The 18,211-nt window shown below is 40.8% G+C and overlaps 1 protein-coding gene across 1 annotated transcript in view; it reads left to right on the top strand.

The window, feature by feature from the left end:
* TECTA (tectorin alpha) overlaps positions 1-18,211 on the top strand; it is a 122,103-nt gene that overhangs the window by 65,734 nt on the left and 38,158 nt on the right. Inside the window, exons 17-18 of the mRNA XM_069946674.1 lie at positions 15,483-16,075; positions 16,952-17,525. Coding sequence (XP_069802775.1) covers positions 15,483-16,075; positions 16,952-17,525 — 1,167 coding nt within the window. The remainder of the gene's footprint in view (positions 1-15,482; positions 16,076-16,951; positions 17,526-18,211) is intronic.

Consider the following 18,211-nt stretch of genomic DNA (forward strand, 5'->3'; position numbering starts at 1 on the left):
CTGCCACCAAGCAACACAAGTGTGAACAAGGTCTTACTACTCACCATTGCTCCTGCAGGTAGAATGGAAAAATAGGAGGTACTTGCCATGTGTGCACAGGTGCTTCCTGCTAATTGGGGTCACATGGGTCTTACCCAGAGGAGTGCTAGCCAATCAGAAAAGGGAGAAAAGTAAAAAACGACATGGAGAGAGAAAAGAACTGCTGCATCTCACACCTATGGCTGACACTAATGCCTCTCGCCCACATTTAAAATAATGTACCAGCAGCTTATTGGGCGGCCAAACAGCAAAATAACAACGTCACTTTTTTTCTTTTAAAAAACAGAGAAGAAAAAACGTTGTGGAAACATAGCCTCAGGCTGTGTTTACACACAGTAAAATAAAAGCTAAATACAGGTGTATGTGAAAAATAAACAATATGTGTACAGGTGAGGGGGGAAAAAACAGCCGTATTTAGCAAAAACAGGTAAATAATGAGCATGTTCATTATTTGAAGGGTCATAATAAATTACATCCGGTATTCTTATTGTGCACTGCCGGACAATTCCCAATTGACGTCAGTGCAGCGCATTATTATATTAATAATACAGTCATACTTTACCTTTATTTTACGGTAAGTGAATATGGCCTGAATCTTCAAAAATCAATAGTGTTACTGAATATAAAACCTATGATGCCCCTTTAACCATTTACTAGATTCCACTTCTCCACCCAAACTTTTAACTTTGAAAAACTGGTTAAAGGAAAAGATCTTTACATTATAATTTTACCTTGTAAGTTCCACTCCTGAATTTATTTGAAAAAATACTGACCAAAAGCCTGATGCAAATACTATGTATGGACATGAGAGGGATTAGTTCACATACATGCTGCCCTGTTTCGAATGGTTTGCTATAAAGACGTGCAGCATCTCTTCTCTGCGTGTGTACTATGTATGAAAGACATCATAGCAGATCATCTCTTCCCAATAGAGCAGGTAAAAATACCATTTACAGGTGATATAATGGCCAGCAATACTGTTATTTCTTGTGTACATTAACAATTGTCCCAAAATGTTTGTGTACGAATTGACTATTTAAGCAAGAAAATCTCAAGCTAGCCATCCATCACTTTCCGTTCATGTATATTTCTAAAAAGAAATCCTCTGGGATTTACATGGCCTGAATCTTCATGGGGATCCAGTTCTGACAGCTTCTCTAGTCATAGAATGAATGGAAAAACGTTCTTCTCTGAAGGTGTAAATGAAGTCCTTAGGCTTAGAGATTGTAGGTCACAGAGAACCTAAATGTTCTTAAGCTTTCCTTCAACAATCTCCCACACAAATCAACTTTAGTTTATAACTGGTTCTCTGGTTCACAGAAGGGAACATGTTATATCTATTCACGATAACTAGCAAGGACGCGTGGTGCCATCTTCTCCCTCCACCTTCTACCATTCCGTCAGCACCATACTTATAAAACATACTGATGAAACAGATCATCAGGAAGCCAAACTCCCACTCTTCACTCTCAATAGCAGTCTTTTTTGCTGAAGCCCCCACAACACATTCCAGCCTAGTTCCATCTTTTAAGAGGGGTTAAGGCTCATCCCCCCCCCCCCCCCCAAGATTAGCTCCTTACACAACCCATAATTCATCCCTAATGACCTGTGCTAAGACTGAGGGTCTCTCTAACTCCACAATGAGCTGGCATCCCATTGGGCCAAGGTGTCACATTACTTTATAAATGGTGGTCTTCTAACCTCTAAATACCTACTTATCCTTAGAATGAAGAAGACAAAGTATTGGTGTACCAGTGTGTCCCCTTATGAATGCAGACAGTTATATTCATGTAAACATTCATAATTATAGCCTGGGTGAGCTGCCCTCCAAGCATGCTCTCCCAACTGTCTATACTTTGAGCTGATGTTTACAACCCCATCCCCTCCCTCCCTGTTCCCTGTATCTAAAGCTCCCCATACACCCCATACTTCTGTCGGCTGTACCCGTCGTTTGCAGCAGGTTTTTGAACTGTTTATGGTGCTTTCCTGACCAACCACCAACAGATGATGTCAGTGGAGATAGGAGTCAAGTGTGATGGAAAATCACAGTCTGACCCTTTTGTTGTGGGTGAGATAGGCCATAGTCAGAGCTCTCTTATCACACACACACAACTCTCTTATCACCCACGGCAGGCGTCTCCCCACCTCTCGCCTCTCTGATCAGCATTGCAGTGCTGGGCAGTGGAATCCTGGGGTTTTCATGGATAGAGGCCTGTCAGGAGGAATGGGCAGCCAACATTTGTCTGAACCCGAATGTTCAGCATTTGGTTCCCATTGGCTGGAGAGGTTGAATGCCACCCATGTCCTGGAAAACATGGATACAGCCATAGAATTCTCGAGCAGCCTGGAGTCAAATTCTGAACGTTTAGGTTCGGATCAACATTACCAAGCCCTAACTATCGTCAAATTTGCTCATCACTATTCAGGACCAGACCCCACCCCTATATCAGGAATGATAAAACATCTCTGGTATCATCAGTGAGCAATAATTCTGCAGTGGAAATTAAGGAGTCACATTCTGGTGGCCAGTCCACCCATGCAAGTTAACATAGGCATGATTTTCAGTGGGAAAAAGGCATATTATTGAATATATGTTTGTTCAGTTGACAATCCCAATTTAAAAAAAGTAATGTTGGTTACAACAATTAAATGAAATATAAATTGGAACATTATGATTAACAGAATAAACAGTATTATAAATATGAATGATGATTTCAGACATTTGATTTTTGTTTCCTTTTAACTATGTTCACACAATGTTTTCTATGCTCCGTTTAAAATGACGTCCGTTATTTTGAGTCTAAAATAACAGTCTTTGTACATTATTCTAGTTTGGGTTACTAATTGGCCTTAGGATGTGGCTTAATTAAAAAGTCCATTGAATTTAAAAGTAAAGACAGAGAAAGAACGGTGGAAAAAGAAAAACAGTGTGTGAACAACTAATAAAAAAAGTCTGCTGTTTGCAAAAGACGTCCGAAAATAATTATCATGTTCATTATTTTGACGCCCGCAGAAAAAACGTCCGTTATTCAATACATTGTGCGCATTGGACGTCTGTCTTCCCATTGACTTCAATGCATTGCCATTGCAGTCAGTTGAATCGCAGCAAAAAATTTACATTTCTTCAAATAGCAAAATCGGGGGCCTTTTCAATATTTTTGACGTTGTGTGAACATAGCCTAAGCATGCTTTCCTTTGAGCAATTTCAATAATTGTTAGTAAGTCAAAGATTTTATAAATTTGATTTGAGAACCTTTCCAATATGGCATGGGATTTGGAAATGGACAATGGTACATCACATGTACAAATAACATATATTGAAAAATAGTAGAAGATGAAGATGAAAATTAAGGCGTTTCTAAGTGACATACCTGTGTCATATGGTGATATCTGCAAGAGGACTTGAAGGGTTCTCTAGGGTTGTTGAGAATAGCATGATACCAGGGTACCTTGCAGAAGGGGGACATCTGAAAAGCTTTGATAATCCATTTGAAAAGCTATAATAACCCATTTAAAATGGGATAGTTGAAAATGTGAAACCTAGGTGTACCTTTACTCTACCTATGGTGTTCCCTGGGTGTGGAAGAATGGGAGGACTGGACTGTTTACAAGCAACCAATCAGATTCCACCTTTCATTTTTTCAAAGAGTTTGTGAGGAATGAAAAGTATAATCTGATTGGTTGCTAGGGGCAACTGAGCCAGTTCTACTTTACACCAGTTTGATAAATCTCCCCCTATGTGTTCTTGGTTTTCCTTCAGTAAATTCATAATTTGGACGCTTTGAGGGGCAGCCCTCTATTTCTTTTTCTTTTCCTCTATCTGGAATTTAATTGCTGTCAATGTATATTTTGCTATTGTAATTTGTAAAAATAAAAAGAAAGATTTAGGTGTTGGGAAGTATGAAGTACACTTTCCTGTTATGGTTAATGAACCAGTACTGCCTTTTGCCAAGAAAATCTTAAATTAAATATCTAAGGATTTCTGTTAGAATTCTTAGGATAAAAATACTTTTGACTTACAAAAAAAGTTGTCTGAAACAGAGTGAACAGTAGCAGGATGACAAGTGTTTGTGGCATCTGACTTTTATCGATGTGCAAAGATGAACCACAATTGATGTTAGTATAGTAGTTTGTCTACTATTCTTACCGTATATTGATTCCAAATATATTTTGCTATGAATTTAAAATCAGGGCAATTCCTATGTCCAAATTACTTTTTTTGTCTTCTTCTGGATCAACACAAAAGTATTACAGGTACTAGGTACAAGAGGCACTCCAGTAAAAATCTTTTTCTTTCAGATTAGCTGGTTTTAGAAAGTTATATATATTTGTAATTTACTTCTATTTAAAGATCTCAAGTCTTCCCATACTTATCAGCTGCGGTATGTCCTTCAGGAAATTGTGTTTTCTTTTCAGTCTGACACAGTGCTCTCTGCTGCCACCTCTGCCCATGTCCAGGAACTGTCCAGAACAGTAACAAATCCCCATAGAAAACCCCTCCTGCTCTGGACAGTTCCTGTTTCTGACAGAAGTGGCGGCAGTGAGCTCAGTGTTGAACTGAAAAGAAAACACAATTTCCTGCAGGACATACCACAGCTGATAAGTTATGGAACACAGAAAAAAAGTACTGTAAGACTGGAGATTTTGAAATAAATGTAAAGTACAAATCTACAGTATACAACTTTCTAAAACCAGTTAATTTGAAAGAAAAAGATTTTCGCCAGGATACCCCTTCAACCTTATGATGTCACTATGTGTGTAACTATATACAATGAGGATAGTTTTTATAGTCTTTTATAGTCTTTATTAGGAATTTCCTACCATTTAGATGCTAGTCAAACAGAGTTTTTGGTCTCTCTGTGTTGGAGATACCAAGGGAGAGAACTTCTAATAATGGACAGGGGTGAGCGTATTCTTGAAGGGCAGCTCATAGACTTTAGATTGATAGGATTGAGCACACAAGATAATCCGCAGGGGAGTATTAAATGAGCAGTGTACAAAGAAAATGACAGTAGAGGCTGTAAAACTTGAATTAAGCAAAACTTATATTAAAGGTATTATGAGTGTAATACCTGCTGTGTGGACCTGCTGGATTGTACAGTATGTCTCACGTTTCTTAATAAATCGTCACTTCAAGAATTTTTGGTGAGTGTTTTTTCTACTTAATTGAATTCATTGGAACTTTGGTACATAGTCGTTTGCACCACCTATAGTGACATAGGTAGCGTACTCCTACTCCTAAGAGGACCATTACCTGCATCCAAAAAGTGGGGGTAGTAGTGCTAGCCGTGGTTTCTACGTGGTTGTGAATATTATTAATAACCAGATTTGTTGGCATAGTGATACTATATTCTATAATATGTGATTTGATCTAGATATAACTGCCATAGCAGGGACAACGGTGGCGTTGTGGGTGGGGTGAAGTGGTGCTTCGCCGCGAAGCCCCACCCAGATAGTACATTCCGCAGATTATAAAGATCCCTTTTTACTGGAACAAGCACCAGGACGTATTATATGAAATAAGGTATACCAACTGTTAAATTTACCCTTTACATCTATGTAGAGAAGTCATAATGGAAAAACAGGGGTGACAGTGTCACTTTAACCCCTTAACGACCGCGGGCGTAAGTGTACGCCCCCAAAACCCGTGCCTTAACGCAAACAGGCGTACATTTACGCCCGTGGTTTCCCCGATCGCTGCGTGTACACACGCAGCGATGGGGGAAGATGGCCTGCTATAATGTATAGCAGGCCATCCCTGCTTGTCGGCACGGGGGGTGATTAATCCCTCCCGTGCTGACGATCGCCGCTATTGGCTGATCAATTCAGATCAGCCAATGGCGGCGATCTGCAGCTTTCCGGGTCATCGGTGACCCGATGGCCCGGAAAGCAATGGCGGTCGGTGCTGTCCGAGAACGGCACCGACCGCCATTACTGTTAAAAGTAACAGTGGCCACGGTGCCACGTCCCGATCGCCGTGATCACGGCGATATAAGCACCCCATGAAAGGGTTAAATACCTGCTGTGGACACCTCAGCTAGGTAGCTGAGGTGTCCAGAGCAGGTATTGACCCATACTCACCGGATCCAGCGTCCCGATCGCGTCTTCCGGGTTCCGATCGCGTCCTCTTCTTCGTCGGCGTCTTCGTCTTTTTCCGGCGGTCCCCATCGGCAATCATCGGCTCCAGCGTCGTCAAACTTCGGCTTTTTCCGGAATTTGCGTTCTACTGCCCCCTAGCGGCTGATAAGTGTATATAATACACATATCAGTAGCTATAGGGTTGAAGAAAGTTTTTTGTTTTGTTTTTTTTTTTCAAAAATTTTTTTTGTTTTTTATCTTCCGCACCCTATCGCCGCTAAGTGCTGATCAGCATCGCACGTAAGTGCGCCGCTGATCAGCAACTCCTCCTTTTTGGCGTAGGGTGTTTTTTTCCTATATCTTACAGCCACGGTCTGCTTATAAGTGCCGCACATAAGTGCGGCATTTATCGGCAACTCCTTTCTTGGCGTAGTTTTTTTTTTTATACTTAATGTTAAAAAAACATGTAAAAAACACCATTACACTACACGGAATAAAGTTTTACACTACACCACTACACATTTACATACCCCATATACCAATCCCCGTATAAAGATGCCCCCCAGGGTGTTTTCGGTGTTTACAGAAAATTTGGAAATTTGCTGCTAATGTTTTATGCTTTCTATTGTCTAAAAAAAATGAAATATAGTTTAATTAATGCCGCCAACATAAAGTAGACATGTTGCTAATGCTATTTAATATATAATTTATGTGGCATAACCATTTTCTGTATAAGCAGAAAAGTTTTAAAGTTGGAAAAATGCATTTTTTTTTTAATTTTTCACGTTATTTTGGTTTTTTTCATAAAGATTCGTTATAAGTATCGACTCCAATTTACAAGAAATGTGAAGTACAATATGTCACGAGAAAACAATCTCAGAATCAGCCGGATAGGTAAAAGCATCCCGAAGTTATTAATGAATAAAGTGGCACAGGTCATATTCATAAAATTTGCTCCGGTCCTTAAAGCCATTTTAGGCCCGGTCCTTAAGGGGTTAAGGTCTATGGGTTTAGAAGTTTAGTTTGTAACTGGATTGAAAACACTTCTTGATCGTTCCCAGAGAGTGGTGGTGAATGATTCCTACTGTGAATGGTACCTGGTAATAAGTGGTGTACCCCAAGGTTCAGCATTGGGCCCCCTTCTGTTTAACTTGGACTTAACAGCAATGTTTCTATCTTTGCAGATGACACCAAGCTATGCAGTACAGTACAGTCTTTGGAAGATGTGCAGATGTTTCAGGCTGACTTAGATACATTGAGTGTTTAGATGTCCACTAGGCAAATGTGGATAAATGTAAAGTTATGCACCTGAATACTAATAACCCACATGCATTATATGTCCACCACCCCCTCCTTTGTTGAATTTGATGAACAACCTTACTATGTAACTATGAAGATGAATCTCACCTGCTGAAATGTGCCTTTTGTGTATGGGACGCTGAGGATGAAGATAAGGCTAGTATGGCAGTTTGGCAGTTTGGAGCACTGGGGGCAGGACAGAGCACCGATCCAGCCTGCCACCGATCCAGCCTGCCACTCTGTTGAGGGGGGCGGCCAGAGGCGGATCTGTACTGCGGGGATGGTAGTCCGGCTTTGTGCTCCAAACAACCTGATTAGCCTAAGGGTATAACTTCTAACTACACGAAAATGGAGCCGAGGATGAAGGTGAGAAACCTTCATCCTTCATCCTCAGCGCCCTGTGTACAACCTAACCTGCTGATAGTTTCCCTTCAAACACAAAAAATATATTTTTAATTTTATTGCTTTAACAATGTTATATTACTTTGTAAAATAAATGTATAGTTCATAACGTAAATGTATACTCCTGTTGCACCCAACATTTGTGCTGGGAACAGCTGTTTAAGCCCTGCAGTTCCCAATCCCCTGCCCTGATATAGCATTGCCACATAGCACTATACAGAGCAGGGTCCATTTCCAGAGTGTCTTGTATACTCTCATACACAGTATAGGGGGAAGTATGGATTGGGTGTTTACATAGAGATGAGGAGAAGTGCAAAGCTTAAGATATTTGTCCGATGAATTGAGTCATGCAAAGATGAGTCATGGCTTGAAGAAGTCTGGGCTGGATGGAGAGGAAAATTGAAAGTGAATAATCAGAGTAAACTGTGAGTCACTGGATGTAACTGCATTTTAATCACTGTATAGTGTTAATGTTTGTATAGTAGTTTTTATTCAGTATCAGTTTGGTGGTATAATATAGTCATTATGCTGTGGGAATGTGGGGTCAGGATGTGTCTATATTTGATAATATGTAATCAGGATGTAGTGGTATCATTTGTCCCTTGTACAGCAGTCTTATTAGTAATATTAGCCTTGCTATACAGAGATAATATTTGTTCCCTGTATAATGTTATTTGGTAACTGTATGACTATTATTTGGAAGTACAGAGCTATACAGTTCACTTTGTGCTGTAGGTGAATCTTATGAACTATCCTGAGCCATAGTTCACACTTACTTCATTACTATCTTTTTCTCCAAAAAGCAAAGATTTCTATACTATCTTCTAGAACTGTCATGGCTGAACATGGCTGTAACCAGTGGTGGATTATAATGCGGGCAGTCCGGGTGGCTGCCCAAGCCCCTGGCCAAACTGCCCACATCTGATCTTGTTCTGCGGCTGCACACTAGGGCATACTCCCTTGGGCCCCAAGTGAATTGTAACTGCAATACCATCCCTGAGCACACACACTTTCAAATTGTGTGTGTGCTGAACCCTGACAGCCAGCCAAGCGCAGACAGCGTCTGTCACATGCTGATTGTGCCGGAAGACAGAAGAGGTGAGCCGTGCCTGTGCCAGAATGGCGGTGACAACCAGGGAGCATGTGCGAGGTGTGGTTTTTGTTCTATTTTCCATTTTTTATTATCATGGGGGCCATCTACACTGGAGGGGCCGTCTACCAAAGAGGAACTATACAGGAGGGGACCTTCTACTAAAATGCTGGACTATGTTGGGGACCATCTACTAAAGGGGACTACACAGGGGCCATCTATTAAAGGGGGAACCACAGGGAGGCATCTACTAAAGGGGGACTGTACAAAGGGCCATCTACTAAAGGGGGAACCACAGGGGCCATCTATTAAAGGGGCGCAAGTGTTCTATGTTCCCACGTCTGCACTGGCTTGGGTGGGGTGGTGGCCCAGGAGGAATGGACAGCCCAGAGCCTAGGGTACATCTAATCCTCCCTGACTGTAACATATTGATGTTCACCATTCTTGTTATGGGGCAGTGTAAGTGTTTTCAACCCTACTTTTGACTTAATCCTGACCTTTGAAAAGTATGTTAACAATTCATTTGTCTGCTGGAGTACCTATAAGCTCTATCTTGTAGCTGTAAGAAAAGGGTGGCTAGTTCTTCCAGAGTATCATACATTAGAACAAGATCTTAAAAAAAAAAAATTCTATTGATTCAGGGCATTCAAAAGGCCATTGTATTTTGAGCTCTCACTTACCATCTGTCTTACATCTTGGGTAGACAGGGTAACTGTTCTATATAGTTGGTACTGTCCTAAAGCTACTCTATATCCATCAAATGTCTGAAATATAACCAGCTTCAGTCAGCTGAAAACTAAAAGAAGCAACATTTGTGTTTAGGGGGATTCACTGTAAACAGTACATTATGCTTATTTCCAACATAGTGTTCTATTAAAAATAATGTCAGATTTTAATGGAACTCTGTTCCGGTGTACGAGTATAGCAAATGACACATGAAAAATACAGCTCATGTCCTAAGAAATGAGACCTTCTTCAGTTATGTTAATGCCACATTAAGATGTTATAGCTATAGACAGCGCTTCAATTGGAGTGTCTTAAAGGGGTTATCCAGCGCTACAAAAACATGGCCACTTTTCCCCCTACTGTTGTCTCCAGTTCAGGTGCGGTTTGCAATTAAGCTCCATTTACTTCAATGGAACTGAGTTTCAAAACCCCACCCAAACTGGAGACAACAGTAGGGGGAAAAGTGGCCATGTTTTTGTACAGCTGGACAACCCCTTTAATGCTAGTGTCTGTTATGTTTGTCTTGCTATGAATGTTTGGATAGCTTCTATATGTGCAGGCGCCCTCCACTGCCATTCCCTCCCCCCACCCCTTATGTTGTTATTTTGTTGTTAAAAAAAAAAGTATTTTGCAAACTCAAATAAAAACAAGTTTATTAAAAAATTTTTTTAGAGCCATAGCTGGTATGTCTTTAAATGTAGAAGAATAAGAGCAAAATAGTATTTGGGCCATTTTTCATGAAATGACAGGAAAATATATGTGTAATAAAAACAAACATGAACACAAAGGCCAGGTTCACACATTTTTCATTAAACAACGGCCATTATTGCAGGTTTGCAATAACAGCCGTTGTTTGATGACAGCAGCCGATTACACTGCAGCCTATTGAACCACGGCCATAGTGTATACACACACTTTATACACTGCGGCCGTACAAAATAATTGAAAATTGTGCAGCCACAATTCAGTGAACAGCAGCCACACAAGATAGCCTGTGCACACAATGTAAAGTTTGGCTCCCGGTTGTCCAAATTAGAACTGGTCACAAATTAGCATAATTACCGGACAAAATGGCTGATCTGTACTTGGTGGGTTTGTTTAAAGAAGCGCCACTGTATTCATTATAAAGCTAGTCAGCCAATATATATAATTTAGCTAGTATAACCTCATTTAGTAGTTCCTTTTTATCTAAATATTCTTGGAATGCTTTCCTGGTGACCCCCTGAAAATGACATGTGTTTCTGTGTTCCTAATCTCCTAAACTATCCTCCAGGGTGGAGGGGGGATTATATTTATATATATATATATATATATATATATATATATATATATATATATAAAGATTCTTTTTCTGTCCTTCCAGCAGGCAGAAATGGTACTGACTCCAGCTGCCTATGTAATGCTGTGCTGATGCATCATGGGATTGATAGCACATCTAAAATGAAACTTAAGTTGGTGGCTGATCAGAGGTCACATGACTCATATACAGTATTGGGCCATGTTCACACTCTGTATGAACACCGGCTGTTGCTTGACCTGGCTGGGGCAAACACGGCCAATGTGTATGATGTTCACCCGACCAACACTATAGTATCGGCTGGATGAACATCACTTTCCTTAAATTGGAATGCAGGCACATTCTGGTGTGCCCGCACTCCAAATAGCTATAGAGCACAATGTAAAGCACGGCCGGGGCTATTGTGTATACAGTGTGTTTACACTATGGCTGTGCTTTTATGCAATCTAATGTAATGCCGCAGTGTCATTAAACAACGGCCATTGTTGCAATCTGTCTTAGGTGAGCTACAGTTGTAGGAAATCGGCAATAAAAAAAAAATGTTAACATGTTCCCCCCAAGTGAAGTTTTTACGACCATATAAGGGTAACAATGTCTAAAAAAAGAAAGCAAAGAAAAATTATGAAATTAAGAAATTATACCCCACATACAATAAAGCCCTAGGTATCACAAAAAAGACAAAGTTTATTTGAATAATGGAACAAGAAAACTTTTAAACCCACATATTCTAAAAAAAAATAAAAAAAACTGTCTTGTGGGTTCATTATTCATTCGTAGGGGGAAAACATTGGGAAGCAATTGGTTTAGTATATTTTATCTTTTATCCTTATTCGTGCTTAAAGTGACTCTGTACCCACAATCTGCCCCCCCCCAAACCACTTGTACCTTCAGATAGCTGCTTTTAATCCAAGATCTGTCCTGGGGTCTGTTCGGCAGGTGATGCAGTTATTGTCCTAAAAAACAACTGTTATTTCTAGCAAACTGGCAGCCCTGTGATTGTGTATGCATTAGGCTGGCACAACCTCTCTGTCCCTCCTCCCCGCCTTCCTCATCATTAGGAATGTTTCAGGCAGATTGTCTCCTATTCATCAGCTGTGTGAATACTGAACATGGGCTGGATCCTTAAGGCACCTGTGTAATGTTCAGACAGGAGAAAATGTTCCAGAGGCATTCCTAATGATGAAGAGGGTGGGGAGGAGGGACGGAGGGTCAGTGCAAGGTTAGGGCACAGATACCCTAGGCCACGGCCATTGGGCAAAGGGCTGCAAGTTTAAAAGTCGTTTTTTAGGACAATAACTGCATCACCTGACGAACGGCAGCCTAAGGAACGCCTAGAAAACTGTGATACAGCCACTGGCATAGGCTGTATCCCAGTTTTCTAGGCGTTCCTTAGGCTGTATCCACCCGCTGCACGGACCCGGCAGACAGCGGGAGTCAGATGCCGATAGTTCGGGAAATCCGCTCATCTCTAGTCATCACATTTTTTTTATGACTTTAGATATTAAGTCTAAATTGGGGGGGGGGAATATGTATCAAAGTCTGCGACTAGTACAGACCATCAAAGGTTGCCCATTTTTGCACAAGCCCTGGCTTATGCACAAATTGTGCTACTTTTTCACATTCCAAGACGCAATCACCGAGTGGGAGGGGCACAGAATTGCACAAGGGGAGGTGTGTCCTCACCGTGTGAAACATTTATTATAATTTATACTTGCAGCTTGGAGCTGATGTCCATTTCTGAGGCTGCTGAGAAGAGGCGGCCATGTTGATAGAAGCAGCTGCACAGACACAGGGGGGATCTGAAATTGGAGCAGCATATAAAACACCACCCTTGACAAATTTCCCCCCATAATGAATATAATATACAGCATAGCCTTTACCTGTTTATAGATGTATGTGTACCACATTAGCATCGTTTAACAATTCTAATGAGCAAAGGTTGGGTTCCTCTACTTTCAGATCCATATGACATATTTTTGGGCATTCTTTCTGCTATTTATACATTTTCTTCCAGGTATAAGTACTAGTATGTTTCTTTTCTCAGATGCAAATTACTCACTTTATTTCTAGCAAATGTTCTGTTTTGTTATATTTTGTCCATATGTCAGTACATATACACAACTTGATATACGCTGACACCATCTACGTTCAATCGATTCTGTCGCCAGATGTTTGGGTATACATGGATACAACCACGATTACCCATGGTCGTATCCATGGATGCCCAAACTTCCAGCGGTAGAATTGATTACAAATCAGGTCAGTGTACATCAGGACTGAGCTGCACTGTAGTATCTGTGTATGAACATAGCCTTTCTGTGTTTTCAATCCGCTACTGATTTTTGTTTGCAAAATACTGAGCAAAAATACTGTGGCGGAACATAGCTTTAGGCTATGTTCACACTGTGTAAAGAAAACTGCATGGTGCTGGAATGTGGCACCATTGCCAAATAGCTGTTCAGCCGATCCACACTACACAGTGAACTGGGCTGAAAGTTGTGTGATTTTCATTGTGTAGTGGAGGCCGTGCATTAGTGCAGCTAGTCACTATACAACCATAATTAACTCGTGAAAGAAGAAAAAATACTTTGGTAAAACTTACTTGTTTTTCTGCATGCCATACAGATTTCTCATATCCTCAGATATCTGGTGTGAGATTTTTACAAAATATAGAAGCTGTAGACACCCAGTCATTGTTATGTAAATTTAAGGGAATGTGTCATCAGAAAATGACTTATTGTTTAAATAATGTTTTTATGTTAAACATACTTTTAAAGAATTTTTTATGACACTTTTTCTAATTTTCCATTTTTCTATGCATATTATAAAATAATCCTCATATCTAGCAGTTTTCATTCTCACCACTGGGGCTAAAACTAAGCTGACACTTCCTGTTGTGTCTGTATTGGAGGCTGCTGTAAAGTGATCTGTACAGTATTGCAGCGACATGTGACACCAGTAGATAGAGGAGACAATAGCTGCTCCCTGTTGAATGACCTCTTCAAAGGTCACAGAGCGTGCTCAGTAATGTTTTACATTCATCTGAAGGGGACAGAGTCTGCCTATTATCATTGTTGTATGCAAAGCAACAGTCCAGGGAGACTCGGTTGCGAGTCTCAAAACACGGGATAGCCAAAAATCTCTAGCCTGTTGCCACTCAAGGTGCGTTAGAAGTTGACAAAAAGGGGCCACCCTGTTGTTTCCCTATTTATATTCCTATACTCTCAACCGAGTGGGACTTAAGGGGCTACCTATTAGGGTGGAGTGGTGCTCTCCCTATCATGGAGGCACCCCTTGGCAACAGGCTAGAGATATCTGGCTATCCCGTGTTTTGGGACTCGCAACTGAGGCTCCACGGACTCTTGTTTTGCATATTTAAATTTTTGGGGGCATCAGTGAAGACTCCTGATGAGTACTTCATTGGAATTTTTTCACTGATCTCCTTGAGTTCAGTGATTATGGTGTTTTGTTGGTCTATTGTCATTGTTATCCACAAGTCCTGCTGTAAGATGGCAAGACTTCAAATTAAGTGGATGGCCGCCATTTAATCGCAAATAACAGCCGTTATTTCAACAGCCGTTGTTTTAAAATAACAGCAATTATTTGTCATTAAATGGCGGCCATCCACTCAATTTTAAAAGTGTGTGAACATAGCCTTTCTGTGTTTTTAATCCACTACTGGTTTTGGTTGCAAATACTAAGCAAAAATACTATGTGAGAACATGGCCTAATAGTGATTTTTTGCACATGGCGTTCATTTTTTTACACATGGTTTCTCATTAGCTGCTTTGTCATTGAGATTTATTATGTGCTATTTTTCAGTTTTTGTGCAGAAATTGTACTGCAGTACTTCATTCCTACCCTAGCACACTTTTGTTTTCTGCAAAAAATGCAGAAGATTTATCAAGGCATTTGCGTCCAATAATTTTGATGCAATAACTGTACAATTTTGCGCAGCCCATAAAAAGTACTACCTGCTCAGATGATGCATTTGCCCCTATGGGGGACATGTATCAAGCCGAAAAAGCTTATTTTTCAGCGGATAGGGGCCAGATGTGAATAAATTTATTCCAAAATGGCCGTTTTGCGGGGGGGCGGGTGTAGAGGGGGCGGAACGGGGGAGCGGACTCAGAGTCCACGCTATTCATCATTAGATTAGCAAAAAAATAAGCAGAAAACCTACTCCAGCTCTAAGTTGGCGTAGGTTTCCTGACACGCGCAGCGGCGCGCACGGGATTTATGTAGAGGCAGTCCATCTCTACATAAATCTCCGTACCGTCAGAGCTGCGGGGACATTTTTTAATGCTCAAAGGCAAACATTAAAAGATTTTTCTATGGAAATATAAAAGTTTGCTATATGATTCCCTGTGCAGCAAAATCATTAAAGACCACATACTGTACTTACCTCCCATACTTACCTCCCCCACTCCCCCAGTGCTGCATCAGACCTTCTGGCCTCCCCCTCAGTCCTGTTCTTTCTTCTTCAACTGACATTCTGCTCCTTGCTCAACTTTGTGGTTCATTCTGTTAATTTCTCTTTTTGTATTTCAGCCACATCTGTACAGTGTCCTGAGTTCAGCCACTATTCCGTATGTACAAGCAGTTGTCCAGCCACTTGTTCTGACCTCACTGCTCCGCAGCTTTGCAGTACTCCCTGTACGGAGGGTTGTGAGTGTGATACAGGATATGTGCTCAGTGCAGATGTGTGTGTTCCTGGAAACAAGTGTGGCTGCGAAATGGATGGGAAATATTACGCGGTTGGTGATTCTTTCTGGACAACAGCGGACTGCACAGTACAGTGCTGGTGTGAAGATGGAGGGGACATATTATGCTTCAACACTACCTGCCGTGATGGGGAGATATGTTCTGTGGAGAATGGATATCAAGGCTGCTACCCAAAAAGAGAAAGTGTCTGCCTTGTCAACCAGAATCAAGTAATACATACATTTGACTCAGTAAGCTTCCCATACCCATTGGAATATTCTTACACTTTGCTAAAATCGTGCCCTGACAAATCAGAGTTCATTGAGATTGACATTAGCAAGAAAAAACTTGATTCAGCGCCCAACTGGTTGAGGCCCCTAAGAATCCAAGTGGCTAAACAAGAAATAAGAATTGGTGGAGGCAGCACATCGGAAATTAAGGTAAGGAGCATAAAATCATACCATGATTGACTGATGACTGAAATCAGTAACTTACATAAGAAATTCCCCAAAAATGTTGCAGGTAGTATGCTTCTTACTGTATTTTGGTTCAGCCAACCATCTATTGCCTATGGGACCTCCTGACTACCCCCCCCCCCAGTCAACATGTCAGATCAACTTTTTCTGTCTTGAAAAACCCATCAGCAAGGGGTGGCAGCAGTTTTCCACCCTCTCCTAATTGGGGTTATCCAGGATTAGAAAAGACACCAAATTTTTTTAAAAAAAAATTCTGCAAAACCATTGACTGGTGCACCTGTGCACATGTAAGGGAGGGAGGTGGGGGTAGCTAAAATTCATGACCAGCTTTAATTGTTTATTAAGACGAGTAAAAGACATTGTTAAAATTGTTAAATGGACGTTCCACCCATAAATTCACAGAAAATTCACTGAACTGCATGCAGTATTAAAAAAAAACAAAAAAAACATGTAAACTAAAAAATATAAAAATAACTAAAAACAAACAAACAATCTTTACATACAAAATAAAATACCCCTGTTGTTTCATCTTATTTAACCCCAGTGAAAGATGGTGAAAAGGGCGGTTGAAAAAAATACTTACAATAATGGCTGCTGTTCGTGCAATAACGGCCACGAACCAATGACACAAATATTAATTTTATGGCCATGACGAACAGTGGCCATTATTTTACACATTGCGTGAACCAACGCCCGTAGGTTTCAATGGAAATCATTGAAGAATTAAAACAACGGCCGTTATTTTAAATTCAAATGGCGGCCGTTATTTTACAGTGTGTAAACACAGCCTGAATCTTTGTGCTTTGATGTCTATTATAAGTTGTTTTCTTGATATTTTAGGTCAATGGCTTTCAAGTCGAACTTCCTTATTATCTGCCATCTGGTGAACTGGAAATTTATCGTAACAAAAATGGAACAGTTATAGAATCTGAAGGACTTGTCAGGATACAGTATTCAGACCAAGGCCTGCTTCATATCACTCTCTCTACATTTTACTACAACTGCACTGGAGGATTATGTGGATACTTCAATGGAAATAGCGAAGATGAATTCTGCTTCCCAAATGGTAAATGTACAGACAATGTGGCGGTGTTCTTAGAAAGCTGGACCACATTTGATGAGATTTGCAATGGCGAATGTGGAGATTTGCTTAAGGCTTGCAATAATGACTCTGAACTGCTGAAGTATTACAAAAGTCGATCAAAGTGTGGAATCATTAATGATCCAAGCAATAGTTCTTTTCTGGACTGCCATGCTGTGGTTAATGTGTCTGCTTATTATAGGACTTGCCTATTTCGTTTGTGCCAAAGTGGAGGTAACCAAACAGAACTTTGTGACTCGGTCAGCCGTTACGCCATGGCTTGCCAAAATGCTGCAGTAGATGTTGGCCAATGGCGGAGTAGAAATTTTTGCCGTAAGTTCATATCATTTATATTTGAATATTTTAGACTGAAGAAAAAAAAAGTTTTGTGCTGTTTCCCCCCCATTCCATTGTTCATTTACATACCTCCTGATATGCAGTTATTTAACCTGTCCACAGAGGGAGATTTATCAAACATGGTGTAAAGTGAAACTGGCTCAGTTGCCCCTAGCAACCAATCAGATTCCACCTTTCATTCCTCACAGACTCTTTGGAAAATGAAAGGTGGAATCTGATTGGTTGCTACGGGCAACTGAGCCAGTTTCATTTTACACCACTCTTTGATGCTGGCAGTGTGTGTGATCTCTCCCCCCTTCCCCTGCAGATTCTGCCCCTGAGTTGTCTCCTATTGTACTACATGTGCTATCCCACTTTTGGTTCTTTCATCCCTCAAAAGAGCTACATTGATTATATAAAATATATTTTACTTCTATAATAGACCAGATTGATCTCTACAGCAAGCACAGTAGGAGGGGGTAGAGGGATCAATGGCAGCTGTATTGTACGGTTGATAAAATAAGAAGCCATACTCACCTGCCACAATTCCCCACAGCTGCCATTCCGACAGCTCCTGGTCCCTGTTGTTATCTGCTAGTTCCTGGGTCCTGTAAAGTGTTGTCCCCAATCACTGGCCACTTGCAGTGAATGACTGAATGGGCATTTCCTGCAGGGACAACACA

Source organism: Dendropsophus ebraccatus, chromosome 12 (assembly GCF_027789765.1).
Source record: "Dendropsophus ebraccatus isolate aDenEbr1 chromosome 12, aDenEbr1.pat, whole genome shotgun sequence".
NCBI lineage: Eukaryota > Metazoa > Chordata > Amphibia > Anura > Hylidae > Dendropsophus > Dendropsophus ebraccatus.